Raw genomic sequence first — 12,526 nt, 5'->3', positions numbered from 1 at the left:
ACTGCCTGCGTGCCATCTCTGTGATCCTTTTATAGTCGATACGACATCCCTAGATTTATCGAGTCCATTCTGGGCAAGTCGAGTAGCTTCGATGTGTTTTCTACTATCTGACAATAGATGGCGCTGTACCTCTCGATTTTACCAGTACTTTCGATATTCTTTCGGCAATTCGGCGATAGACGGCGTTACTCTACCGGCGTAACAACACTAAGATTGTTGTAAGGTTCACTTAGAAGCAGAAATAAATTTAAAATTGTTTGGCGGTTTCTTAAAAGTTTCAAACTTCACATTAATAAATAAATAATAATAAGAGTGGACTGTATCTTTTGTAGCGGTGTTTTAATCGCAATACTACTCATATTGTACAGAGAGAGGAATTAAGAAACGTCAGTGGAGTTGCAAAAATCAAATTATTAACTGCCTTAATATTGATCTAAAGTGAGATCACTGGACTACGCAAACAAAAAAGCCGACTGTAAAATTAGTGTGTTCGCTTCAGGTGTGCACCGAGGGCGGCGTGACGGCGGAGCACGTGCGCTGCCTGCACCAGATGATCCCGGGCGTGGTGCACATGCACCTGGAGACGCTGGACGCCGTGGCGCGCGAGAGCCGCCGCCTGCCCCCCGTGCAGAAGGTAACGCGCGACCCACTACACCAGCGGTCGGGGAACTGGGGTAGGAAGTAGGCTGTGTCTGTGAGTTAATTTACTCGCCGAGCCCTTGGTCGCAAGCGACGGGTTCGACGAGAATGATGACCGGGAGAATGATGATGATGTTGCAGCCGCGCATCGTGTCCCCGGTGCTGGTGGGCGGCGAGGCGGTGTCGGGCCCGGCCCTGCGCGCCTACCTGGTGTGCGACGGCCGGCCCTCCTCGCTGCTGCCGGCGGAGGGGGCGCTCTTCCTCACCAATTACAGACTCATTTTCAAGGGAACGCCCACCGACCCTTTCGGTAACTTGGTCTAGATGGCACCTGGAACTTTTTTTTTTATTGCCCTTGTAGGCAGACTAGCATACGGCCCACCTGATGGTGAGTGGTTACCGTCGCCCATGGACTTCAGCAATGCCAGGGGCAGAACGAAGCCGCTGCCTACCGCTTAATACTCTCCACAAGCCTCGTTTGAAGAAGGACATGTCACAGCGCTCGGAAAACACCGTGGAGGGGAGCTCATTACATAGCCGGATGGTACGTGGCAAACTTCGGTTCTCTTTATATTGTGTACCGTATGGTCCATGGGGAGTGCTCTGAAATTACTTGAGACGATCTCATCATCTCGTTTTTACCATCGCACCGCCCGACACCGGAGTGGAGTTCATCCATACTACCTGGAGCCCCCTGCGTTCTCCAGTGATCTTTTTTGCCACTTACCATCCGGCTTTGGAATGAGCTGCCCTTTACGGTGTTTCCCGAGCGTCATGACATGACGTGTATGTAAACGAGGATTATGGAGAGTACTTAACAGTAGATAGCAGCTTAGCTCAGACCCTGGCATTGCTGAGGTCCATGGGCGACGGTGGGCCGTATGCTCGTCTACCCACAAGGGCAATAAAATAAAAAAGTTATGGGCTACATTTATCTTGCGTCAAATTTATTTGGTAGCATAGAATGTCAGGTCAAAAAAGGAATTTAAACCTTTTAATGCTATTTAGATACATACATATTTCAGATTCAATAAAGCGAAAATGTACTATTTTGAAGATTATCGCATGAAGCAAATAATGTAGCAACAAATTACCAATATTTCCATCGTTTCTTGACTTAAACATATAAAATTTTTAAGTATTATGTCAACATACTGCTCCACAGACAGGAGGGTCATTCCATCAGTGTAGATAAAATTGATTTTCAGCTTGCGAGCAAACAGTAGTTCGTTCGTTCCCTTTGTGCTCGCTGACGAGGGAGAAGGCGATACGGACGCACTACATACCGCATCTAGAACAATCGCTGCAAGACGGCCTGCAGCTCAGATCCGCAACATTCCAACTCATTAAGGTAATTGTCGTGTAGAAGATATTAATGAAGAGCATTTTTTTTTTATTGCTTATATGGGTGGATGAGCTCACAGCCCACCTGGTGTTAAGTAGTTACTGGAGCCCATAGATATCTACAACGTAAATGCACCACACACCTTGAGGTATAAGTTCTAAGTTCTCAGTATAGTTACAACGGCTGCCCCACCCTTCAAACCGAAACGCATTACTGCTTCACGGCAGAAATAGGCGGGGTGGTGGTGCCGACCCGTGCGGACTCACAAGATGTCCTACCACCAGTAATTACGCAAATTATAATTTTGCGGGTTTGATTTTTATTACACGATGTTATTCCTTCACCGTGGAAGTCGATCGTGAACATTTGTTAAGTACGTATTTCATTAGAAAAATTTGTACTCGCCTGCGAGATTCGAACACCGGTGCATCACTAGATAAGAATGCACCTGAAGTTTTATCATTTAGGCCACGACAATTTCAAACATGTTAATGGTTGCGCCGTAAATACACCCAACCGTACATGCAAACAAAAATCTGTTGTGCCCCATCTATCAGGTAGCTCTAGACGAGGAGGTGAGCAGCGAGCTGACGGAGAGCTTCCGCAAGCAGCTGGCGCGGCTGCGGCACCCGGAGCACCCGCTGCTGCACTTCGCGCTGACGCCGCGCCCCGTGCCGCCGCCCGCGCACCACCAAGCCAAGCACAACACTTTAAAGTTAGTTGTTTCTCGAAACCTCCCTCGTTACAAGCCTGAATATATATAACCGACGGTCTATACATATCTACATCATTATTATATACATGCTTGTTTTGCAAACGTTACATTATCAACACTAATCTCACCGCCAAGCCAAACAATACTTTAAAGTTAGTTGTTACGAAACCTTCCTCGTTACAAGCCTGAATATATATAAGCGACGGTCTAACACAATTCAAACATTATTCAATTGCTTTTTTAAATATTTGTCTTATGACTAAGATCATATTATTATCAATTGATTACATGCTTGTTTTGCAAACGTTACATTATCAATACTAGTGGTCCCTCTGTAGTCGAAATTCGACTATAATTTATTGAAATTATAAGTTTGATCATTATTATGGCTGAAATTGTCAAACACAGATTTCGCCAAGACTACACCATAGACTAATAATATTAAAGACGAACAATATTAATCCATTCTCATTTTTTTTTCATTCTCATTGGACCACAGACTTTCAAAAATAAGAAAAGTTTGACAATAGACAGAGAGTATATGTGTATGTATATAAATGGTAGATTGTGCAATGTTTTCTTTATCGATTTAATGACTTTTGTGCATAATTAAAAAGAATGTTAACATTCTGCACTTCTCTATATTCTCTATAACTGAGAAATTTCATACTCCTCCGTCCGCGCAATTTCCGTAAAAAGGGGTACAAAGTTCATCACGCATCACGTATTAATATATATATATGTATACATTTAACAAAACCCCAAAAACCGTGAATGTTGACTTTGTAAATAATTAAATCCCGCCAAAGGAGTATAATTGTTTGAAATAAGTTGAAATTTGAAGATAAGTACACACCGTCGAATACTCACTGTATAGTTGGCAGATTAAAAATAAAAAATGTAATCGAAAAGTTTAAGTTAAAGCTTTAAAATGCAGAGGTTTCGCGAAGAAGACCTTATTGAAGACAGCAAGGAAGGCCGGCTTGAAACCCAAACCTTCGAAACGGCAGAAGTACGTGCTGCCCTCTGCGGACGCGAGGTCACTCACCTCCCCCCCACTCATGTCTTCGTTATCCGCTGACACTCTATCGTGTAAGTGTATTCAACTCCAAAAGCTAATTGTAAAAATAACTGGATGTTTGTGTTTTTTCTTCTTAGATGGTTGGACGAGCTCACAGCCCACCTGGTGTTAAGTGGCTACTGGAGCCATCTTAACACATCTACAACGTAAATGCGCCACCCACCTTGAGATATAAGTTCTAGACATTGCTGCTTCACGGCAGAAATAGGCAGGGTGGTGGTACCTACCCGTGCGGACTCAAAAGAGGTCCTACTACCAGTAGATGGATGGATAATAATTATCTTGCCATTGTCTACAGTGGAAGAGTTAGATCTTGGTAGCAGTGAACCGACGGAAGCTCCCGCAGCCCGGACGCTGGAGAGGGTTCGGGAACGTATCTACGCTAAAGATTGGGCCAGACTGGGATTGGCCTCACCGCCCTTCAGACTCGCGCATGCTAACGCCGTGTACACTCTTTGTAGAAGGTTAGTGGGAATCTTAGAGTGCTTTACTTTAACAATCTCTGAGTTTTCGTATAAGCTATAGTTTGTCACCTATGCTTCAATACTTTGTAAAGGAACAGAGCGACCTTGAAAAGTTTAAGGTTACGATATTATTATAATATAAATACAAACGGCAAAAGCACTGAAGAAACAGTCTTACTGTTTTAACGACACTAGTCGGTCTTACAAAGGCGTACAGCTCTCCACGAGTTGGAGGTTGCAGCCTTCAGCCTTCAACAATAGACTAGAAGAATAATCTTTACATAAGCACAAATACATTGTCGTTTATAATTGTATATAAAAAACATGGATTTCTTGGAACTATTCCTGCGCCATCTGTCGTCCGTTGACGGTACTATGACCTATATACCAACCCTAACTAAACTAAATGTCTTTAGATCCGATGAATGATTTAGGAACGCATACATTTTTTTCATAGAAGACCAACTGACCCGGCAGACTTCGTAGCGCCTCAATCGATAAATAAAATACCTAAACTTTTGTATAAAATAAACTTGAAACAAACAAAAGGAATCCGTCCGATGGGGGACGACACATCAAAGGAAAAACAAAATTGTTAGTTTCATTTAATTCCGAACATTTCCATATTTATCTACCTTTTAAACCTTCTCTGGACCACGAATAATTCAAGACCAAAATTAGCCAAATCGGTCCAGCCGTTTTCGAGTTTTAGCGAGACTAACGAACAGCAATTCATTTTTTTTTTCATAGAAGATGTATAATAATCGTGAATGATTGTGCAGTTACCCGGCAGTGATCCCGGTCCCAGAGAGCATCGGCGACGAGTCGCTGCGGCGCGTGGCGCGCTGCTACCGGCAGGGCCGCCTGCCACTCGTCACGTGGAGACACCCGCGCACGCACGCGCTGCTCGCCAGGTGCGGGCGCATCCGTAATTCGCTGCTCGTTGCTGTCGGGATTGTTGATTTGACAATCAGATTTATGTTATAACTAGCCTTACCCGTCCGCTTCAATGGGCATTTAAAATTAACATTATTATTTCTCACCCCCACAAAGATTCTCATCATTAACGCACCCGCAACTAGTGTAGGGAGTCCAACACTCATATAAATATTAGCGTATCCATTAAGTACAAGTATTTTCTACATGGATACCAAGTTTCAAGTGAATCGGATGCATGGTTCAGTAGTATAACGAAACATCCGTAAAAACCACTGTAGATTTATATATTAGTATAGAAGAAAGAATTAAACTACATATAAATACAGTAATCACTTAAAATCCTAGACTTTTTAATGCAATAGTAATTTTTTTATTGAATAATAATTGACTTTTCGTGACTTCAATTCGATTATAAAACTATGGTCTAATTGTGTAATTGATTGTCAGGTCTTCGGCGTCACATCACAAAGGAGTGATGGGTATGCTAAAGGCTACCCATCAAACCCAGGGTACCACCCAAAGTGGAACGGAGACTACATCCAGCTTAGAACAGGTCTAGATCTAATCTTATATATATAATGAAATCCATATTTACGATTTAATCTAGCGTTTTTTATTTTCATTATACTATTTTCAATGTTTCGAATACTTTACAGTTTTCGTCCTTATATACTTTTTTTTTTTAAGAGATTTTATGACCTGGTAACTGAGACCTTTAAGTCATGTCTTATTTTAATGTATATTCTTAATTTTATGAAAAATGATGTTATGGAGTGAAATGAAATGAAAATGATTAATTTGAGACATTAATCAACTGGGATGAAATTAAATGAGATGATATGAGATGAAATCTAATCTCAGTAAAATGGTGGTCATTTATAATAACCGGCAAACTTCTTGAGCATTTGTTGACGTAGTGGGGGTAAGTTTGCGCATGGTACACTCACGTGCAAAAACATTACTTACTCTGCGTCATAATGCTATTAAATTATTAAAATCAACATATGTATTTATTTATATATTTATTAGAACATCAACAAAACATATAGGTTAATAATTGTAATAATTTAATCTTGGGGTAAAATAGATATTCCTTCTATTAAGTCAAAACTAGAGCTGTTGCCAGGTTATGGTTCAGTTGAAGCGAAGCTGGTATTTGTAATTTTTTTTTCGTTATCATAATCTTGACCATCATCATCATCACTGTTTTCATCACCCGAGTCGCTATCATCGTGATGAGTCGACATAGGGCTCATCGGCGTAGTTTACAACTCGGTCGATTCGGTCTTCTTTTTTGTCTATAATTAATTATTTTTTGAAGATATTCGATTCGTAGTAATCGAATGTTACTTTTTCATTTACCAGCTTCCGATTATTTTCTGTTCTTTTTTTCCATATGAAGCCTAGCTCTTTCATAATCCGTCGTAAGCTTCATTCCGAGCCATTAAAATTTATATCTTCTTTAAATTTTTCGAAGCCTTTCTTCGGTACGGAGTTTCGCTGCTTGTTATGTAGTTATTATGATTACATCTTTTTATTACAGATTGAACGAAACTATCCATTCCGGTAACTTTCTTCTTCCCTGATCTTTTCTTACCCGGAGTCCGAAACACGGCGAGCAAGCCAGAGCCTTTAGCTTCGATAATAATGCACCTAACAGTACTCACTGATGTTTTTGTTGCTTCCGAAGTCTGTTTTAATTTTTCCATATCATTCTTCCCCTGTTTTATAAAGAAGCAATATACGTCGTACACAAATTTTCTACCCTTTCTTTTAAGTACTACACCAGTTTGTCACGGCATAGTGTATGTTTTATAAAAAATCAACAAACACTCAACAAATAGCAATGGCAACAAAGTCCACAAGCAATTATAACAAATAACTTAACGATTAATAACGATAGACTTTCCACTGTACGCAAGCGTACTTTTGGGAGCAAGCGGAATGAGGGCGCGGTGCGGGACGCAAGGTTCGACTGATCTACCAATAACGCGCTCGTTACGATTTCCCCTGCCGTCGCGCCTCACCCTCACCACCAAAGTGATCTAAAATTCGGTTCTGCGCAGTCAAGGTCATTTGCTCAAGAAGTTTGCCGATTACTATACTAAGATTTTTTCAGTGGACTTTTTGGAGGATCCCGAGAAGTTACGTCCAGCGCCTTTGTTTCATTTTCCCACATTTGTGCACTTTCACAGATATTAAACGGTTAATAAACCACCATTATTACACATTTAAACCTGAAGAAACACTAAATAGACAAAATAAAACAAATCACACAACTTCACTCCTCGCGTTCCCGCCAAAAAGTCCGTCCTTATATATTGTATACAAAACGTAATCTACCCTCATATAAGTAATTTAACTAAGGTATATTCTATTAACGTTTTGTGTTTGACAGGAGCGGTACATAGCAACCCTAGTGGCGTGCACTCCGGCGTCGCGAGGCGACCTCGAGGACTCCAGCCTGAGCTTGGACTCGCTCCTGTTGTGCTGCGATGAACAGCAGCCTACCCACACGCCTTTGTTGACCAAGGCCGCCGGGACGCTGAGGTACTTGGACTTAACAAATATGACACAGGCTCCTTATTTATAATTGACTCGGTGGCACAGTAGGTAGCGCACTGTAACTGTAACTGTGAGCCGAGGGTCATACAATATTTCCTCTATTTTTTTTTTTATCGTATTGAATGTTTTAACCTTATATGAAAGGGCACAGAAAAGAACGTATTACTTTTGTATAAGTTAAAGAAATTCCCAACTTGGTTGTGCCTAATTTGTTTTGGTTTGAAATATTTATTATTCGTATGGTGATCGGCTAATGCCAGCCCGCCGTTGCTTGTAGTTTCTTTTTGAATGCTTAAAATTGAAAAGAAACACCTCATAAATCCCAGAAAAACGAAAACACAGTAAAATGGTATTTGAAACAGACTTGGTGGCTTTACAAGCAATGAACTCATAGAGCGGTGTGTGCATGTTTGTAGCGTGCTACGTAACAGCGGAGGGAAGGGCGGCGGCACCAGCGGAGGCCGAGCCTTCGGTCGCTGGGGCTCGCTGAAGGACCGGAGACAACCCTCGCACCTCGAGCTGTACGCGCCCAGACAGAGACTCTCCACGGCGGACCTCGACTCCAGTGAGTATACCGTGCTCTGGGAACGTCAAGCGTGCTTGTGTAGTGCGTTATTGTATTGAAGACGTCGTGGCTTAAAGGATAAGACGTCTGGTGCATTAGTATCTAGCGATGCAACGGTATTCGAATCTCGCAGGCGGGTACCAATTTTTCTAATGAAATACGTACTTAACAAATGTTCACGATTGACTTCCACGGTGAAGGAATAACATCGTGTAATAAAAATCAAACCCGCAAAATTATAATTTGCGTAATCACTGGTGGTCGGACCTCTTTTGAGTCCGCACGGGTAAATACCACCACCCCGCCTATTTCTGCCGTGAAACAGTAATGCGTTTCGGTTTGAAGGGTGGGGCAGCCGTTGTAACTATACTGAGACCTTGGAAATTAAGTCTCAAAGTGGGTGGCGGATTTCCGTTGTAGATATGAGTTCGTCCAACTATCTAAGCAATAAAAAAAGTGTTTGCGTGCGTAGTGTCGGCCGAGGGCGGCGTGACGCGGCGCGCGGCGCTGTACGTGGTGGGCGAGAAGGGGGCGGGCGCGGGGTGCGCGGCGGGCGCGGAGGCGGTGCCGGCCGACTACCCGGAGACGCGACACACGCGACACGCCTTCAAGAAGCTCATGCGGTGCGCCGTGCCCTCCGCGCCCGCACTCGACTCCACCACCTTCCTCAGGTATTGTTTTTTTTTTTTTATATTTAAATAAATGGCCTGGATTCTAGTCTTTTAATCCAAATCTTTAAAATCGCGGTGGTAGCATTAAATACAATTCACATTACGTGTATATTTCGAAGCACCACAATAAAATAAATAGAACTCTTATTTGAAGACACCATAGTGTGTTAGTATTACAAAAAACTTAAGAACTATGTTAGTATTTAAATAAATCTATCAACTGCGTCCCAGGGTCGGGCCATCCAGTCTTTCTGCTAATACCCCCAAGACGTTGTTGGTGCTTTCTCCTACTCTACGAATAATGAATGCCAGCTTTTTACGCATTATCGCGAAATAGTCATCAGTGTGTGCATCGGCAAACATGCCTGATGCACTACAATACGGTGGAAGTCTCAACAACGCCCTGAAGATATTATTATATTATATACGCAGGGCATTCTCTGCTTTTTGGGTATGAGTAGCCCAAAGACTGCTTGCGTAAAAGGATTGGCAGTAAGCTGAGTAAAAAAAATTGATAATGCTTCTAAATTTTTTTGAACAATGAAACGTTAATATATTTTTTGAAATGAAAACTTCTTTAGAATCGTTGTGATTTCAAACCGGATGCAACGGAAAAAACGACAGGTAAGAGACACAAATACAAAAATGTGTAGGATGAAGCCAGCAAAGAATGAGACAGAAATATACATACTATTTAATACAGCGCCATCTGTGAGATTTTTTAATACTAACGTGTGTATGAAAGCTCTTGTAGTGAATTTTAATTTAGGATTATACGTGAAATTAAAATATCAATTCACAGAGGGCGCTACCTTACAATTATTTACTAATGACAAAATTTTACATATACTTAAGACGTTTAGGATAATTGTATTTAAATTTTGGAAGGTTTCACTTCTACCACGTGTGAATTGCACACATTTTGTTTTTTTCATTATAGACAAGTGGAAGAGTCTGGCTGGCTGTGGCAGCTCCGACAATTGTTCCAACTGTCTGGTGCTGTGGTGGACTTGTTAGATGTGCAAGGTTCATCTGTGCTGCTATCCCTGGAAGACGGATGGGATGTCACTGCACAGGTAGTATATAATAATCTTACCGTTTTGGCATTCAGTGTGCTTAGTGCGAGTTTTTTAACGTTCTCAATAGCGTAAAAGTTAACTCATATTTGTATGGAGTTGAAACGTATGCCTACGTTTGCCGCTAGGGGCGCTGTTCCAACAGTTAACTTTTACGCTATCGAGAACGTTAAAAAACTCGCCCTAAGCACACAGCTACAAATACAATTTACGTTTTGCTGGCGTAAACTTATCGATGAGCTTAAACAAAAAGGTTATATATCTGTATTCTCTTATATAGTCACATGGTACATGACTTTTATTATTTATTATGTAATACCAAGTTTGTTTTGATAATTATCAGTTTTTTTTTTTTTTTTTATTGCTTAGATGGGTGGACGAGCTCACAGCCCACCTGGTGTTAAGTGGTTACTGGAGCCCATAGACATCTACAACGTAAATGCGCCACCCACCATGAGATATAAGTTCTAAGGTCTCAGTATAGTTACAACGGCTACCCCACCCTTCGAACCGAAACGCATTACTGCTTCACGGCGGAAATAGGCGGGGTGGTGGTACCTACCCGTGCGGACTCCCAAGAGGTCCTACCACCAAAGAATTGGATGACTTAATACCGTCATTTTTAATATTTCGAAAACATCGCGGTCCGTGAACGTTTACTGCTTTTATATAGTTGTCTGCGGTCGAAAGCGGTCCGTGGAAGCGATGAACCGTTTCATTATTATTTTTTATCAACACTTTTTCGTTTCAGATATCATCGTTAGCTCAGATCTGCCTGGAGCCCTACTACAGGACGCTGGAAGGGTTCCGGATCATCGTCGAGAAGGAGTGGCTGGCCCTCGGGCACAAGTTCCAGCAGCGGTGTAACATCGGAGCCACACCGCAACAAGGCTTCACACCCACATTCCTCATGTTCTTGGATGCTGTACATCAGGTGGACAGACTGACCCTGTTTATTTAGACTCTTTTGCCTTTTGTAACACGAATAGCTGGTGGAAGAACTTACAGTCCATCTGGTGGTATGTGGTTACTGGAGCCCATAGACATCTACAGCGTAAATGCCGCCACCCGACTTGAGATATCAGTTCTAAGGTCTCAGTATAGTTACAACGACTGTCCCGCCTTACAAACCGAAAAACATTACTGCTTCAGGCATATTATAATTTTGCGAGTTTTGATTTTTATTCCACAATGTTATTCCTTCACCGTGGAAGTCAATCGTGAATATTTTTTAATTACGTATTTTATTAGAATTTGTACCCGCCTGCGGGATTCGAACACCGGTGCATCGCTACATACGAATGCACCGGACGTCTTATCCTTTAGGCCACTACGACCTCGAAAGGTAACGTGCAGTAACTCGTCCGCAGCTACAGAAACAGTTCCCGCTGGCGTTCGAGTTCAATGAGTACTACCTGCGGTTCGTCGCGTACCACAGCGTGTCCTGCCGCTTCCGGACCTTCCTGCTGGACAGCGAGGCGCAGCGCGCGGAGCTCGGCATCACCGCGGCCGACGACAAGCGCGCCGACACCAACCGACTCGTGAGTGCCGCGCATGCACCAATATTACCTTCTCCTTGCCTTCTTCGTGTATAGGCAAAATAAACAGAAACTAAATTTAATTTGGGTAACTCAAGGTTTTTAGTTGTCTTTTGATAGTTCAAGGTTTATCTGGTATTAGATACGAGGGACACGCGAGTGAAACGCTTGCTCGCTATTAACACACTGTCCTATCGAAGTGTGTATACTTATATATTATAGAATAGCATAGTATCAGCATAGCATTTAGTATATAACATAATTAATAGGTGTAATTTCGTATGTCCTCTAATAAGGCGGACCACCCAGAAACATAGGCTTCTTCATAATTGGAAACTAGGATTAAGATGATTATTAAACATGGAATACACGCAAGAAGACGTTGTCCTTTAACACCTCCCAAGTACAACATTACACTATACTTGCTGTATAAAGCCCCGTATGTGTAGACACACGCCACTTCGACAAAGCGGCACGACACGAGAACCCTCTCATCGCGTCGCCGGTAACTACATTCCTAAACCTGCGAACAGAATGGAAAGCAGTCGACGTCGCCTAAAACACGTCATTTCGGATCCTCCCGATCTACTAAAGGTGCTTTTAAGTACTTCAAGCACCGGTTATCGTTCTTCTCAATGGGTCGCGTTTCCGATCCGGCGATAGATTCTGCGAAGCACGGCTCTTGCTAGGGTTCGTGTTAGCATCGTCGTCAGGTTTGAGCCCCGTGAGCTCACTTACTAGTTAAGATTACGCTGAAACAGCCTCTCAAGGCTCTCAGCTTAGGTAGGATTAAAAAAAAGTAGGCACACGCACCACATATTTAACAACAAGGTAATTGAACTATCATGGCAGCGTGCTGCGATCACCAACCGACATTTAGTGGTGGTATTAACATTGTAACATTTGGTTGTTATTGCATTTCTTTCTA

General features: G+C 42.3%; 1 protein-coding gene across 2 annotated transcripts in view; it reads left to right on the top strand.

Moving 5' to 3' along the window:
- Positions 1–12,526, top strand: part of Sbf (SET domain binding factor) — a 75,765-nt gene that overhangs the window by 49,391 nt on the left and 13,848 nt on the right. For both annotated transcript variants that reach the window (XM_089739965.1, XM_089739964.1), the window contains exons 18-31: positions 500–634; positions 781–949; positions 1,848–1,990; positions 2,542–2,699; positions 3,637–3,791; positions 4,079–4,244; positions 5,027–5,158; positions 5,631–5,736; positions 7,582–7,733; positions 8,165–8,313; positions 8,786–8,984; positions 9,925–10,060; positions 10,812–10,994; positions 11,431–11,601. In XM_089739965.1, the coding sequence (XP_089596091.1) occupies positions 500–634; positions 781–949; positions 1,848–1,990; positions 2,542–2,699; positions 3,637–3,791; positions 4,079–4,244; positions 5,027–5,158; positions 5,631–5,736; positions 7,582–7,733; positions 8,165–8,313; positions 8,786–8,984; positions 9,925–10,060; positions 10,812–10,994; positions 11,431–11,601 (2,154 nt within the window). The remainder of the gene's footprint in view (positions 1–499; positions 635–780; positions 950–1,847; positions 1,991–2,541; positions 2,700–3,636; positions 3,792–4,078; positions 4,245–5,026; positions 5,159–5,630; positions 5,737–7,581; positions 7,734–8,164; positions 8,314–8,785; positions 8,985–9,924; positions 10,061–10,811; positions 10,995–11,430; positions 11,602–12,526) is intronic.

Source organism: Bombyx mandarina, chromosome A1 (assembly GCF_030267445.1).
Source record: "Bombyx mandarina strain Sakado chromosome A1, ASM3026744v2".
Lineage (NCBI taxonomy): Eukaryota > Metazoa > Arthropoda > Insecta > Lepidoptera > Bombycidae > Bombyx > Bombyx mandarina.
Note: the sequence above shows the minus strand (reverse complement) of the source record. Positions and strands in the feature narration are given on the sequence as shown.